Source organism: Hyaena hyaena, unplaced genomic scaffold, assembly GCF_003009895.1.
Source record: "Hyaena hyaena isolate Hyena2069 unplaced genomic scaffold, ASM300989v1 scaffold_24, whole genome shotgun sequence".
NCBI classification, from domain to species: Eukaryota; Metazoa; Chordata; class Mammalia; order Carnivora; family Hyaenidae; genus Hyaena; species Hyaena hyaena.
In genome coordinates this window covers 4,385,551-4,401,607 of record NW_024080656.1, presented here as the reverse complement: position 1 = coordinate 4,401,607, position 16,057 = coordinate 4,385,551, and the positions used below count along the sequence as shown (strand labels likewise).

General features: G+C 45.4%; 1 protein-coding gene across 1 annotated transcript; it reads right to left on the bottom strand.

The window, feature by feature from the left end:
* Positions 1 to 1,568: 1,568 nt before the first annotated feature.
* On the bottom strand, positions 1,569 to 15,651 carry UCHL1 (ubiquitin C-terminal hydrolase L1). Its single transcript, XM_039227033.1, has 9 exons — positions 15,563 to 15,651; positions 15,434 to 15,445; positions 14,860 to 14,988; positions 11,895 to 12,045; positions 9,275 to 9,360; positions 9,147 to 9,194; positions 8,212 to 8,278; positions 7,232 to 7,290; positions 1,569 to 2,015 (listed from the first exon to the last, which is right to left on the bottom strand). The coding sequence occupies exons 1-9, from the start codon at positions 15,593 to 15,595 to the stop codon at positions 1,929 to 1,931; spliced, it is 672 nt and encodes a 223-aa protein (XP_039082964.1). The 5' UTR covers positions 15,596 to 15,651; the 3' UTR covers positions 1,569 to 1,928.
* Between the last annotated feature and the right edge of the window lie 406 nt (positions 15,652 to 16,057).

Below are 16,057 nucleotides of genomic sequence, written 5' to 3'. Positions count from 1 at the left end.
GGAAGTTAACATTACAGTGAAAATGACAAAATGCCACCTCAGCCAAGCGATCAAGGTCAGTGCCAACAGTGATAAATCCTTTTGATATTGTAGATATACCCTTTATATGAGGTGATGAAAATGGCAACTTTACCCCTGTGGCCTTTCTCCCCCAAACACAAAACCCTAGTCTAATTATGAGAAATACACTGGACAAAGCCTAGTAGAGGGGCAGCATGTAAAATATTTATCAGGTACTCCTCAAAACTGCCAAGTCCTCAAAACCAAAGTCTGAGAACTCATCAAAGCCAAGAGGAGCCTGGACATGACCACTAAATGTAATATGGTGTCCTGGATGGGATCCTGGAATAGAAAAACGGCATTTGGTCAAAACTTTTAAGAATCTGAATGAAGGGGCGCCTGGGTGGCTTAGTCGGTTAAGCATCCGACTTTCGCTTGGGTCATGATCTCGCGGTTCGTGGGTTCGAGCCCCGCGTCGGGCTCTGCGCTGACTGCCGGCTCAGAGCCTGGAGCCTGTTTCAGAGTCTGTCACTTCCTCTCTCTCTGACCCTCCCCTGCTCACGCTGTCTCTCTCTCTCTCCTAGAAATAAATAAAACATTAAAAAAAATTTTTTTTTATAAAAAAGAATCTGAATGAATAAACTAGGGACATTAGTTAACAGTAGTATCAGTTGTTGGTTATCCGTAACAAATGTTTCCTCCTAATGTAATATGTTAATAGGAGAAATGGATGAGGAACATATGGCAACTCTAATAGCTTCTCAATTTTCTGTAAATCTAAAATTGGTCTAAAAAATAAAGTTTAAAAATCTTTTAAGTCTACAGATGTATACAGTAATACAGATGTACAGACAGGAGCACCTGGCTGGTTCAGTTGGTACAGCATGCAACTCTTGATCTCAGAGGGAAGTGTGAGCCCCACACTAAGTGTGGAGATTACTTAAAATATTGAGGGGCACCTGAGTGGCTCAGTTGGTTAAGTGTCTGACTCTTGATTCCACTCAGGTCATGATCTCATGGTTCAGGAGATAGAGCCCCACACTGGACTCTGTGCTTAGAGTGCAGAGGCTGCTTGGAATCCTCTCCCCTGCTCTCTCTGCCCCTCCCCAGCTCATGCTGTGCTCTCTCTCAAGATACACTTAAAAATAAAATCTGGAAAACAAATGTAGAGAAAAACAGTCTGGAGATATGCTGAACCAGTACTATTTTCAGAGTCCTACCCAGGCTGTAGGAATTGCTTCTGTGGAAGACCTAAATGTATAACACTAGGAAAATAAGATGAATTGGAGGGGAAGGTAAAGAAGAAAATGGGGGCGCCTGGGTGGCTTAGTCGGTTGAGCGTCCTACTTTCGCTTGGGTCATGATCTCGCGGTTCGTGGGTTCGAGCCCCGCGTCGGGCTCTGTGCTGACTGCCAGCTCAGAGCCTGGAGCCTGTTTCAGTCTGTGACTCCCTCTCTCTCTGACCCTCCCCTGCTCACGCTGTCTCTCTCTCTCTCTCTCTCTCTCTCTCTCTCTCTCCTAGAAATAAGTAAAAAGAAAAAAAAAAAGAAGAAGAAAATGAAAACCAGTTTAGGCTCATCCCTTAATCAGCAGAAAAGTTTTATTTCTGTTAAGGACAAACAATTAAACCACATCCAAGGCCTTAACTTTAACAGACACAAACCAAAGTGGCCATTTAAAGCTTTAGCTATTGAGGTACAATACATACTAGGGCACAATGCTTCGCCATCTGAAGCTTCTATCCAACTTTGCTCGATCGACAGCTGAGCTCTGCTAGTGCCTGGGTGTGGTTGAGGGTGAGAGCGTATCTGCACATCCAAAGGAGAACAGCTGTGTTCCACAAGTACTGAAGCATTTTAGACTGCGTTGTGGGGACAGGTTTCACGCTGAAGGAAGAGGGGGGAGAAAGCTGTCCCTCCCCTAGGGCATCAGGCTGCCTTGCAGAGCGCCACGGCAGAAAAGCGGACCTCCCCTTGCTCACGCTCAGTGAATTCTCTGCAGACCTTGGCAGCGTCCTGCAAGGAGAAAGGTCATTAATATCCAAGCGGCGGCAGCTCAAAATGAAGTTTCAAGGAGAAAGGAACAGTAAGGTTCAGAGGTCACCCTGATTGGCTTCAAACCTCTCATTGAACTTGAAAACCAGGGTTGACTTAATACAAAAATCAGGTGAGGGGAGAGACAGGAACCCACAACACAGACTTGACTTTGGAATCTTTGACTTCTTTATTACCTCCACCAAATACTCTGGGCTTCTCCCACCTTGTCCCTGGTTTTGACAAGAAAACACCACCACTAGTGCTCTTTTCCTCAAAGAAAAACAAGATAAAAAATGGATCCTCTCTCCCACATGAGGGAGCAGAAAAGTTCCCGTAACTCGAAAATTCCAAGTAGACACAAATTTCTTTCAAGTGAACATTTTATAAATCAGCCTGGTTTTCCAGGTGCAAATGATGAATTCTTACTGATGGGAGTGACATGTGTTACTAGTTGTAAGGCCTAGATTACAAAGATTGGAAAGAGAAAATTGATGCCAATGTAATTATTTACCAAATTCTACGGTTTAAAAGACTTGGCATAGTAAATGTCAATCACTGTTTAAACTGTAAAACAATCCAGTGAAGAGACAGCTCCACAAACCATATCCAACACGACCTTTAAGAGGACAGAACGAACAGTCCCGGAACATCAGCCCCCAAGGTCTAAAGCCAATCAACTCCGGGAGTTTGGCCTTTAAATGGCATCGACCACACCCAGAGTTTTGCTCCTACTTCAGAACAACTTGTAAGAACTAGAGGGGATTCTAGATTGACATCTACCTATTTTGTTCTCTATCAGAATTTGGAATATACTGATATTCCAGATGTTCCTTCCCCAAACTGACTTCCCTGGAGGGCCCATGATGATGAACGTTACAGATGTGTGTCTAAAGAAACAGCCATCCCCTCCAGACAACGAGCTAGGACCTCAATTCCTTCACATTCACAATTCTCGGATTAGGCTTATGTACTTTCTTAACAGTTTAGCAGTAATTTACTGTACAGTTTAGACAACCTAAAACAGCTTTAATCACATACACCAGCAGCCTTATTTAGGATAAGAATTTTCACTAAGATATTAGTTTATATTCCATTTAATTTTAAATGAGATTCGAAACAGTTTTTATTGTTTTAAAACAAAGTTTTATCTTCCCCATACCTCACAAATCCTACTAAAAGTAACAGTTGTAAGTCTCCTCTGGGACGCACATTTTATGGTGCTCTTGGTGTCTGATAGGATAGTAAGTACCTTAGACCTTAGTAGAAGGACCAGTCTGTCCCCCAAATGGGCTATAAGCAGAAGTTCTGCCTCTGTTTTTATGCTGTCCCAAAAGTAAATTTGGACTCTGCAAATCCCCCTCAATTTTGCATTTCTGGATCTAGTTCTCATTCCTTATTTCTGTTCCCATATAGCCCTGTAAATCCCAGAGTTAGCAAACTCGAGAAAGTGACCCTCCCACCTAGTGGCATAATCTGGTCCACTAGCACCTTCCGGTCATGAGGTTTATGATGTTCCAAAGTCAGGTCTTTTATAGAGAAAGGTAGTATAACAGTGGCTAAGACTGTCCAGATTTGAACCATGGTTTTGCCATTTAAGTCACTGACGACTCAGAGCATCACTTAACTTCAGTTTCCTCATCTGTATAATGTGAATATAATACCTCAGAGCCTCGTTAAAAGCATTCTCTAAAAGCTGGAAGTCACTTAGAATAGCATCTAGCACACAGGTCGGCAAAGTGAAGCCTACTGCCTGTTCTTACGAATGAAGTTTTAGTAGAATATGGCCGCACATTCACTGAGACGCGATCTCTGGGCTGCTCTGCAGCCATCACAGCAAAACTGGATATGAGCATCCCTCCTTTGATCGCACGTCACCTTACTGCGCTTCTCGGATACGCATTTTTACAAAGCAGAAGTCTGTGGCAACCCTGCATTCAGCAAGTCTCTCGGTGCCATTTTTCAACAGCATTCGTTGGCTTTGTGCTTCTGTGTCCCATTTTGGTAACTCTTGGAACATTTCAAACCTTTTTTAATTGTATTTGTTATGACGATCTGTGATTGGGGATTTTGACGTCACTGATGCAATTGTTATAGGGTGCTATCAACCATGCCCATACAAGACAGCGACCCTAATATAAACCTGTGTGTATTCTCCCAGCTCCGGTGGCCACTTTCCCCTTGTGTCTCTCTACCCTCAGGCTTCCCTATTCCGAGACAATATTGAAATTAGGCCAATCAATAACCCTACAGTCACCTCTATGTGTTCAAGTGAAAGGAAGAGTTCCACGTCTCTCACTTCAAATCAAAAGCTAGAAATGATTAGGCTTAGTGAGGAAAGCATGTCGAAAGCTGAGACGGACTGAAAGCTACATCTCTTGTGCCCAACAGTTAGCCCCATTGTGAACGCAAAGGAAAAGTTCTTGAAGGAAATTAAAACTGCTACTCCACCGAACACACGGATGGTAAGAAAGCAAAACAGCCTTATTCCTGGTATGGAGAAAGTCTGAGTCGTCTGGAAAGAAAACCAAACCAGCTATAACATTCCCACATACCAAAGCCAATGAAGAGCAAGGCCCTAAGTCTCTGCAGTTCTGCGAGGGCTTAGGGAGGGGAGGAAGCTGAAAGAGAAAAGTTTGAAGCTAGCAGACACTGACTTAGTAAGCACAATGAGGAAGGCTCCTCCGTAACATCACAGTGCCCGGCAAAGCAGCACGTTATCCAGAAGATCAGCTAGGATCGTTAACGAAGGTGGCTACACCGAGCAACAGATTTTCAACACAGAGCACACAGGCTTCTATTGGAAGAAGATAGCAGTTAGGACTTTCTTAGCAAAAGTAGTCAATAGTTGTCTTCAAAGCTTCAAAGGACAGGTTCTCTTGTTAGGGGCTAACGCAGCTGGTGGTTGAAGTGAAGCCAGTGCTCATTTACCATGCTGAAAATCCTAGGGCTCTTATGAAGTATGTTGCATCTGGGGCGCCTGGGTGGCTTAGTCGGTTAAGCGACCGACTTTCGCTTAGGTCATGATCTCGCGGTTCGTGGGTTCGGGCCCCACATCGGGCTCTGTGCTGACTGCCAGCTCAGAGCCTGGAGCCTGTTTCAGTCTGTGACTCCCTCTCTCTCTGACTTTCCCCTGCTCAAGCTGTCTCTCTCTCTCTCCTAGAAATAAATAAAACATTAAAAAAAAAAAAAAAGAAATATGTTGCATCTACTCTGTGCTCTGTAACTGGAAAAACACAAAGCCTGGATGACAGCTTATCTGTTTACATATGGCTTACTAAATATTTTAAGCCCACTACTGCTGAGACCTACTGCTCTGAAAAAAAGATTTCTTTCAAAATATGATTGCTCACTGACAAAGCACCTGGTCAGCCAGAAGCTCTGATGGAGATGTACGATGACACTAATGTTGTTTTCATGCCTGCTAACAAAATGTCCATTCTGTAGCCCCATGAATTAAGGAGTCATTTCAACTTACAAGTCTTATTATTTAAGAAATACATTTTGTGAGGCTTATAAGCTGTCATAGATACAGATTCCTCCAAAGGAGCTGGGTAATAAATTGAAAACCTCCTGGAAAGGATGCACCATTCTAGATGGCATTAAGGACATTCCTGATTCATGGGAAGAGATCAAATGTCAACATGAACAAGAGTTTGGAAGAGTGGATTCCAACCCTCATGGCTGACCTTGAGGGGCTCAAGATGCAGTGGAGGAAGTAACTGCAGATGCAGCGGAAACAGCAAGGGAACAAAAAAGCGAAGTGGAGCCTGAGGCTGTGATGGAGTTGCTGCAACCCGAGGATGAGCAATTTCTTAAGATGAGGTCTACTCCTGGTAAAGATGTTGTGAAGATTGTTGAAATGACAAAAGGATTTAGAACATCACATAAACTAAGTTGACAAAGCAGTGTCAAGGTTTGAGAGGATGGACTCCCAACTTTAAAAGAAGTTCTTTTGTGGGTGAATTTCTATTAAAAGCATCACAGGCTACAGGGAAATTGTTTGTAAAAGGAAGAGTCAATGGATCCTCATTGTTGTCTTATTTTAAGAAATCGCCCAGCTACCCTAACCTTCAGCAACTGACATCCAGATCGGTCAGCAGCCATCAAGATCAAGGCAAGACCTCTGCTAGCAAAAACAGGACAACTCACAGAAAGCTCAGATGATGGTAGGCATTTTTTAGAAGTATTTTTCATTAAAGTATGTACACTGTTTCAGACATAATGTGATTGTACACTGAATAAACCACACTACAGTTACACTAGAACACAACTTTTATATACACCGGGAAACTCAGAATTTCATTTGACTTACCTCATTGCAATATTCCCTTTATTGCAATGGTCTGGAACAGAACCCACAATATCCCTGAAGTATGCCCGTACTTGCAACAGAGCCAAATGCCACACAAAGCCGAAAATATTTTCTACCTGGCTCTTTGCAAGAAGTTTACCAGCCCTTCATCTGCACACAGCAAGCACTCAGAAAACAGTAGTTATTAGTACAAATGAAGTATTTTTCCCTTAACAGCACTTTTTATTTTGTCACAGTGAAGCAACTTTACTTTATAACAGTAAATTGATTCAATTCCAGAGACCTGTTTTCTCGGTGAAGGGGCCTAGGGTAGCCCTTCAGCCCTTGTCCAGAATTAAGAGGTTTCTGTAGTCATATATGGCAGGATAGCGATCCTAGATCTTAAGTTCTTAATGAGGCAAGTTTTGAATCTGCTTCTCTCGTCCTGTCACAGTGGACCAAGGGAGAAGAAAAAATGGAAGCTGACTGCCTCACCAGAATCCATAGTACACTACCTGTACAACTGACCCATATCCAGCAGTTTGACAGGGATTAGGAAAGGCTCGGGTTGCTGTTCCTTGAGTTGTTAGCTATGATGGAATTTGACAAGAGAACAATGGTCACCTTAATCCCTCGGGGAAGTTAAGTAACAGCTTTCATGCTAATTCTAACCGTAGGCTAAAGTCAGCACAAGAGACAGATTAGTCAGGATGCTCTGAAGGATCCTGTTTAAAACCATTTCTTATAAAAGAAGGTAGACAGGCTCAGTAACATAATCCTTAAACCCTACAGGCTGCTATTAACCCAAGTGGATGCTACTGGCTGCATTGAAAAAGTATTAGCACTTTAGATAATATGGTTAAAGAGGCGCGGGCCCCAGTCGAAGATGGGTTCTGAAGATTACCTGCAGCAGGGAGTCCTCTGAGCTGGTGCCATGGTTTACCGGAAAAGGCATTCGTCCATCTGCAACAAAGAAGCCCGGCATGTCAGTTTCCCTGCATATTTTCTGGCTACAGTGTTCACCCAGCCTAAACGGAAGTTTCAGATCCAAATACCACCACCACTCCCACAAAGGCAGGCTGGACAGAAGCAATGGGCTGGAAAAGAAGTTTCAAATGCTCCTAAATATCCATCCCGAGCAATTCTAATCCACAAGCAACAGATCCACACAAGCCCAATGCAGCCTTCCTAACATAGAGGCCCATGCCCCATCTCCTGGAAGCAGCCCAGAGCAAAAGCCAAATGCTGCCTCTGAGGGACAGGGAGGGTGGAGAGCAGAAGGAATCCCTGGGATTGCACTGCCCCTCAATGACCACCAACCGGCCCCACATCTGCTTTGCTTTTACTTTCTGGTAGGTGGTTCCTGACTTGAGACAACATGGCTACAAGTCTTCCCCCGTTAATTCAAGGGGGTGGGGAGCTTTCACAAGATGGATAAGCTTTCTTACTGCCGTGGACCAGCTAAGGGAAATGATACCCCTAAACATCCAAACTCTTTCCATACAAACAAGATCACAAGCATTTATACTTTTCCAGAAGCATTCCTTGTCAGGTTGCCACTGGCACCCCTACACCGGACATGCTGTACTAGAAGCTGGGAAGAGGAGTCTGACGTGAATGCCCTGATCTGGCACCGATTTCTTTACCGGTATGTGACTAAAGCCATTCCTTCTGTAGGTCACTGGGTAAGGGAAGTGCTCTGGGTAGGATACAGGAGTTAAGTGCCCCCGTGAGAACACCTTGTTGTTTTGGCTTCCTAAACCAAGACACACTTCATAAACATACACAAAGTGCCACAAAGTCACACACCAATCCTGTAAGAGATGGAACTCCTCTGAAAGAGTGCGTGAAACTATACTGGGTTCCCCCAAATGGACAACTTACCAAGTTCATAGAGATGGCCATCCACGTTGTTAAAGAGAATAAAATGAAAATTCACTTTGTCATCTACCTAAAGAGTCAAGAAATATTTTTGAAGATGAGTATTTATTGTAATACACATTGCATCAAAATATTTTTTCTTCAGCTTTACTGAGATATAATTGACCTAATATCGTTTAAGTTCAAAGTGTGTAACGTGTTGATTTAATACACATATTCTGCAAGGATTTTAAAAGCAGAGCTTAATTTGTTAAGTATAATGTGCTTGAACTGGTTTGCTTATGTACTACTTTAAACTAGTGTAGCAAACACGTATGACCTATGTAATAGACAATATTAGAAGACTCTTTTAATACCTTACCTATGAAGATAGATATAGCATAACTATCAAAACTCTTAGGACTTTTTACCAAGAAAGAAATTCAGGCTTAGGTAGGGTAAGTATGTCACTGAAGGCAAGACTAGAAAGTGGCAGGTCAACTATAGTCATAAAGGCACTGATAACCAATGTAAATCTAATTAACACCTGACTGGAGGCCTCTGTTCAGATGAATGATATATTTAAGCCTTCTAGAAACCATCAGTCCTAGCTAGTAACCTTACCCTTGGCCAACAGTCTGTGAGACAAGTATGGGAAATGCTCAATTTCCAGGAGGGGTGATACTCTCTTAGAATCATTTGGATCTAAACAAAAAAACCATCAGTTTAAATTTACTCAAGACTATTTTACTGCCAATTCGATTTCTGGAGAGCTACACCTTTATGAACAGGTATAGTCAAAGCATTATTCTGGTAGAATCTTCTGGCATTAATGGGCCTAGCTGGCCATGGGTGGAAACATTTGCAGTGTTCAGGTGAGAGGTTCTTGTTCATATTTCAGGGGAAACACAGATGGCCCCTGGGCAGCCTGGCCCTGATTCACATTTGCATGTATTTACCCGACATTGGCCTTCCTGGGCCACAGCATCATGGGCTGCCTGAATGGCCTGCAGGAAAAGAGAAAATAATTAGCACCCAAAACCTCTGTAGGAATCGAAAACTGATGATCTAGGGGTTGTCTTCCTACCTCATTCTTCTCAAAGCATTTTGCTCTGTCTTCAGGGGACAGCTTCTCCGTTTCAGAAAGAAACTGTTTCAGGACGGATCCATCCTCTTTGGGGGGAAAAAAAAAACAGTATAGTAGTGTAGACAAGATATTGCAAATGGGTGCACATTTGCTGCCAACTTCAGCTGTCACGCAGCCAGCCATGCTCAGTGACTTGACTCTTTACTGTGGTCTCGGAGAGGGTGGAAGAGCCGTCCCTTCTCCCTCACCCGCCTTCGGCATCCACCTCCTTGTACTGCATTCAAGTCAAAGAACTCTCCTCTCCTCCAGGGTGCCAAGCCCTCTCCTGCACCCACTCCCTGCTAGCCCGCCCTCCTTTCCCTCCCACCTCACACCCCCCTCTCGTCTCCGTTACAGCGGCTATACATTTGTAACATGTATTTGTGAGATGGGTCATCCCATAAAGGCAGGAGCTGTCGGGCTTGTGTGTCGCTGGTACCCACAGCACCTGGCAGCACACAGTCCCACCTGGTACAACTACATTCTAGTCTAGTCCACAGTTCTCAAATCTAGAGGTTTTACTTCAGGGTAGAAAATGCAATCTCCATAGTATGGTTATCCAGATAGGCATTAACTTAAGGATCTTTTTTTAAACAATTTTTTAAGTAGGATTCACGCCCTATGCAGAGCTTGAACTCACAACCCTGAGATCAAGACCTGAGCTGAGGTCAGGAGTCGGGCGCTCAACCAACTGAGCCACCCAGGGGCCCCAACTTAAGGATCTTAAGAAGAAATGGAAAGAGCCTGATAGTCTGGTCCAGAGACAAAGAACCGGCTGATGGTTTGGTAAAAGCATTTTGTCACTACTCAATATAGTAAATCTAGGAGACACTGAATACATAGCTAGAGTAAGAGCAAGATATTATTCAAAAGACTGCATTTGAACTGTCAGCTCTAAACTAAAACACATTTGTTTAAATGAAGACCATTTAAAACTTGGAAGTGATAGGAATCCTCTTTTTTTTTTTAACTGATTTCTGAGAGAGAGAGAGAGAGAGAGCATGAGCAGGGGAGGGTCAGAGATAGAGGGAGACACAGAATCTGAAACAGGCTCTAGGCTCTGACCTAGCTGTCAGCACAGGGCCTGACATGGGGCTCAAACCCACAAACCATGAGATCATGACCTGAGCCAAAGTCAGATGCTTAACCGACTGAGCCACCCAGGTGCCCCAGGAATCCTCTTAACTTTATGAGGGCTAGGATTCAGATTACATCATGATCACGGTTGCAAAGAATTACAGTATCCCTCTGACCTCCAGAGCACGGTACTCTAAAGGGAGACTTACTGCAGAAGAAATAAAGGATCAAGCTACAATACTCTTTAATATGGCAAGTCAATACTCAAAAAAGTTAAATTCCAGAAGATTTGGATTCTTATGGCCAAACAAGTTGTTGTTGTTGTTGCTGTTAATTTCAAAAGCACCTGGGTGGCTCAGTCGATTAAGCATCCCACTTCAGCTCAGATCATGATCTCACGGTTTGTGGGTTCAACCCCACGTCAAGCTCTGTGCTGACAGCTAGCTCAAAGCGTGGAGTCTGTTTCAGATTCTGTATCTCCCTCTCTCTCTGACCCTCGTCTGCTCATGCAGTCTTCTCTCTCAGAAAAAAATTGGGGGAAAAAAAAACATCAAAAGCATACTAGCAGTAATCTTGGTCACACTTACCTTGTTTTAAGAAAAAAGTATTTGACCTGCTACAAGCAACACCGTGGACTGTATTAGCTGAAATTATTTAATTCTTAGCCATTCCCGTCCATGGTCTAAATCAGGAGCTGGCAAACTACTGTACCTATCTTCGTATTATTGGAAAACAGCCACATCCGTTGGCTTACATCTGGTCTATGGCTGCTTTTGAACTACACAGACAGGAGACCAATGGCCCTCAAAAACCTAAAAGACCTACTCTTATTTTTTAAGAAAGTTTGTTGACCCTTGGCCAGTATCATACATTATGCCACGTACCTTAACATAGCTCAGTGCTATTGATTGTGCTTTGGACAAACTTCAGGGCGGAGACTCCATTCTCCTATATCCTCCCCACCATTCACTGGAGAGGAGCTAAAACCCCCAAACATGACTTTGTCCACAGCTGGATCCTCCAAGGTTTTGAGCTGCTGCTAGGCTTCCCTGAAGGAACTTTCACATCTTTGTCCAGCTGTTCTAGGCTATTTTGGCTCCCCTGTTGCTTAAGAGACCCAGAACCAGTAGAGATAAGTTCTAGGTGTTAGTATCTTATGGCTTATCATCTCCAATTCCTCTGAATTGTTGAGACCTGAAGAGGGGCACACGAGAATCACAACCACTAGCTGTCTGCAAATCGAAGAGCAGAGGCAGCACAAAACTGTGTCGCACTCCCTTTTCCCCTCTAGGTGAAGAAGCTAGACCAGGCTTCTTGGAAAAGGAGTTTCCCTCCCTCAAGAGAGAATCAATGTTAATTTGCCTACTGATTATAACTAGAGAAGTAGGTTTCAAAACAATTTAAGGCAAAGACATTGCAGGTAAGACCCCTGGGGGCTTTGGAACGACAAGTTATGGTGAACTAGAGGTCAACTCGAGGAGGACTACCCTCAACACCCACTTACCAAACTCAAGTTTGTCCTGGTTATTGGCCACTGCATGTATGAGTCCGACGGTACCGCAGGAGTTCCCGATGGTCTGCTTCATGAAGTACACCTTAGGACTCACTTCCTGTCCCTTCAGTTCTTCGATCTGTTTTTTCCTGAAGTTCTCATGCTGTGAATATAAGAAACATTTTTGTGTCTCAAAATGAAAATGCAAAGAACTAACAGATGGCAGCACAGAGAGTTCTGCCACCTAAATGGAAACCCAAGTGGGATGTGTGAGCGGGAGCCTCGGTCCTAGGTGTTGGCCAGTGCCCAGAGAATGGCCTGTCTGCCTCCCACACCCACGTCAGCCAGCCCGTGGGGTTCGGAGAGGCTCTGAGACTCCACCCTAATGCTGCAGTGCAGTAATGGCCTTGGACTTTGCCCAAGGATTGGTCTAGACACCACTGCAACCTTTTAGCTTGAATGGGTGGTCTTGAAGAAAAACACACAAGTTCAGTATTTTCTTCCTTAAACACCACTAATAACTATATTTCACCTAAGATCCCAATCAAGCTTTGGTCAGTTTTAACGTCCAAAAAACACACCAGCCAGTCTGTATCTTAGTATTCTTTGAAGTTCTATTGTGTCTGAATGTACTTCAAAAACAAACGCAAAACAAGACTTAACTGCTGAAAGGAGCAATTTTTTAAAAATTAGTCCCTCATTCTTTAGAAAGGAAAGACAACTGGTCTAGGGTTCTGGGCTGTGATTTCACAAAATCTTCTCATCCTACAAGAGCAAGATATGACACTTGTTTGTCCTTGCAAACTACAGTTTGAGAACAGATTAACAATGTGGGGTGGGGGTGGGGGCACTCATAAGAAATCAATAGATGAGGAAGACTAGAGATAGTTGCCCTCCAAGAATCCATTTGCTCTTTGGACAGTAATTTAGTGGGCTTGTCTGGACCTTTTGTTAATGAATTTTAGACCTTAAAAGTAGGACTTCTCAGTTAAAAGCAAGGTGCCAATGGTACAGAAACACTAATTTCCCATAACCAGTTTAATTTAGACACGATATCAGATTTCCAATTCCAATTGCCTTTCATTACTGTACACATACCTGAAGCTTAAGCCTGCTCAATGACACACACCACCAGAGGAATAAGAGGTCTTGTTCCACCACCGATTTAAGCTCCAACTAATAGAAAGTTCTAGCATCAAAGATCTACCTCATCTTTGCAACGTGTTACTCATGGACTTAAGGGTTTTCACTTTTCTAGGTTAAGGTCTTTTTAATTGGGTAACACCACTCTTTAGCTGTTTGAGCTCTTGCACAGAGATACATCTGCAAATATTGCATTATCACTTAAAAACTAATGTTTCAGAGGTGGTCCAGTTAGGATTTCATAATCTTCTCTTAGACAAAAGCAGATGCTTTCTAAATTAACATCGGCTTGTTTAGAAGTCAACATAGAAACTTCAGCTTTTCTTTTAATTTATTTCAGTATTTAGCCTAGTTGGTGTTTTGTGTCATGGAACAGGTGCTCAATAAATCTGACTGCCCCAGCTGGAGCTGAAAGAGCACGAAGTATCGAGCTTGTCCAAACCAGAACAGTTCTTTAACAAGAGCCGCTTGATCCTGCAAAAAGCAAGCAGTGGGCTTTTGAAAGACAAACACGATGCACCACTGCCTCCCAGAGGCCTTGCCTGTGATGCTGCTCAAAACCTCCGAGTCATCATGGTTCCTCTAGTAAGAGAGCTCCTCAGAGAAGCTCAAAGGAGAGAGGAGATGGTGTTTGATTCAGTCAATAGGGAAGCTAATTTGACTTGCAATTATTTAGCAGCCCTGTTCTACCCAACAATAAATAGCATGTCAGTGGGATTACCCTAATAGTTTTAATAAGGGTTTTTAACTCAAATTACTAAGCCCATTTACTAGGAGGAACGCCTGGAACTTCCCATAGGGCTTTAATAATTTATGCTGAGGATGCTTCTAGAATAGCCGGCCTTAGCATGGTGCTTCAGTCAAGCTTACTGTGTTTGGAATGATGCCCCAAATGCTAATGTCCCAAGTTGTTAATGCAGATTTCACCACTCCCGAGAATCAGGGGTCAAGTGACACAATAGGAGATAGACAATACCATGCCAATTAGTGGGATTTCATACATCGCAAGACAACAATGATCCCAGCTACCTTTTTATATCTGATGCTCAGTCTTTGAGGTACATACATCCATGCACACTTGTAGGAGGAAGACCATCTAAAGGGAAATGAAAACGTGTTTCCAAGACTGCTCTAATACCCACCTATTTCATTTAGCTACAAGGTCAGAGAGGAAAGAGGATAAAGAGGCGTGGAAGGAGGTCCCCACACAGGAACCATACACAAATGATCAGGTTTTTGTTGTTGTTGTTGTTTTTAAGTATATTGGGGAGGTTAAAAACCAAGTGTGCATGTTGTAGGGAGTGGAGGGATGGGAAGAAACAGGAGTCCACTGGAGACCCAAGAGTAGGGATTCAAGAACCTATTTTGTTCTCCGGTGGTCTAGGCAAGCCCACCCCCCTCCATTTTACTGCGAGCTGGGAGTCTGAGAACCAAACAATAAACTGACAAGTCACAGCCCTTAAAGGGAAACAACCAGCCATTCCTTGGAGTGGAAGGCTCTGAAAAGCTCCTTCTCTGGACTGGGTAACTGACACAATGGAACGGAGATGCTGCTTCTCTTTGAAATTTAAGGCAGTGCTGAATGGACCAGCGAGGAGCCAATAAATTCTGTAACAGCCAATGAGGAGGGAGCATGACAGGGCGGGCTTCTCACCCCATCTCCCCCCACCCCCGGTCCCCTCCCCCCCGCAGAAAGAGGGCAGTTTTGCAGGTGCGGGCGCCCAGGCCAGGAGGGGAGGGAAGCCGGGTGTCCCCCATGTCCTCAACACCTCACTCGGGTTCGAGAGCAGCGCACACCGCCCGAGGCCCGCGCACCCCGGGCCCCACGCCCTACCTGGGCCGTGAGGGGAAACAGCAGCAGCAGCGCGCAGGCGGGCGCTGGCACCGAGCCTAGAGCGTCGTCCTCCAGCCCCAGCACGTCCGCGAAGCGCCACTGGCCGGCGACCCCCAGCCGGGCCAGCACCTGCAGAGAGAAACAGGGCGGCCAGGCGCGCGGAGACCGCCGAGTGGCAGGCACTGGCCGCACAGCGGGACCCCCCCCCCCCCCCCCCCCNAGCTCGGCGTCCGCACCCGCCCCGCCCCCCACCCCTCACCCCCGCCGGCGCAATGACACAGCACAAAGCGCGGCCCACACGTGGCTCCCGCGAAGCCGGGGCACCCGAATCCGCGCCGGCCGCGCCACGCCCTCGAGAGCCCGGCCCGCGCTCGCGTCTGGCCGCAGCCCCCTCCTCCCTCCCGCCGCTGGCGGTTCCGCACCGTCACCTCCAGACCCCGGTGCAGGGGCGGAGGGAGGGCGCCCGGACTGCGCCCCAGTCCGGCCGCCTGTGGAGCGCGCAGGACGCCGCCGGGTGCCTCCGCCTCGGCGCTCCCGGGGGAAGGGGACAGAGGCAGCGCGAGACGCCACTCACTTTGTTCAGCATCTGAAAGGCAAATGCAAAGAAAAAATGCAAAAATAAAGCCAGTCATCGATGCAGCTACCTGGCGAGGGCGGACCCTCGGCCCTGCGCTCCCCGGACAACGGTGCACCTGACGCTCACCTCGGGGTTAATCTCCATCGGCTTGAGCTGCATCTTCGCGAACCACAGGAGGAATCACCACCCAGAAGAAGAGGAAAAACAGCAAGCGGAGCCGCCCAGGCTGCCGCTATAAAGCGCCGGCCTGACGCACTCTAGGTGCCTGCGCGGGGGGAGCAGGGGCAAAACCAAGCGACGGGGAAACGGTCAGTCGCTGCCAAATGGGCACGAACCCCCCCATGCGCCGCGCTGAGTGGTACGGCCGGGCCCCCAAACCTTGCAGTCTCACTTGCTGGTGAGATAATCTGGTGGTTGTGGAGATGGTTTTTGTTGGTGAGTGTTCCTTGAGCCTATGGAGCAGTCCTTTAGATGGAGTCTAATTTTTTTTTATTGCGAAGTTTCTGAAAACCTACCTTTCTTATCATCCCAATTACCCGAGAGCTCAGGGTTTCTGAAACGTTGAGGAAAAAAGCCCCAATTCAACAGGTATATATTTCGTATGAATATAAATATATGTCT

What these genes read in the sequence shown, in the direction of transcription:
- UCHL1 (XM_039227033.1), bottom strand. Translation starts at nt 15,595, where the DNA reads ATGCAGCTCAAGCCGATGGAGATTAACCCCGAG. An exon ending in CCAGGACAAACTTGAGTTTG is followed by an intron (nt 9,361 to 11,894) that starts GTAAGTGGGTGT and finishes TTCCCCCCAAAG; the next exon opens with AGGATGGATCCGTCCTGAAA. An exon ending in TGGCCATCTCTATGAACTTG is followed by an intron (nt 7,291 to 8,211) that starts GTAAGTTGTCCA and finishes TCTTTGTTGCAG; the next exon opens with ATGGACGAATGCCTTTTCCG.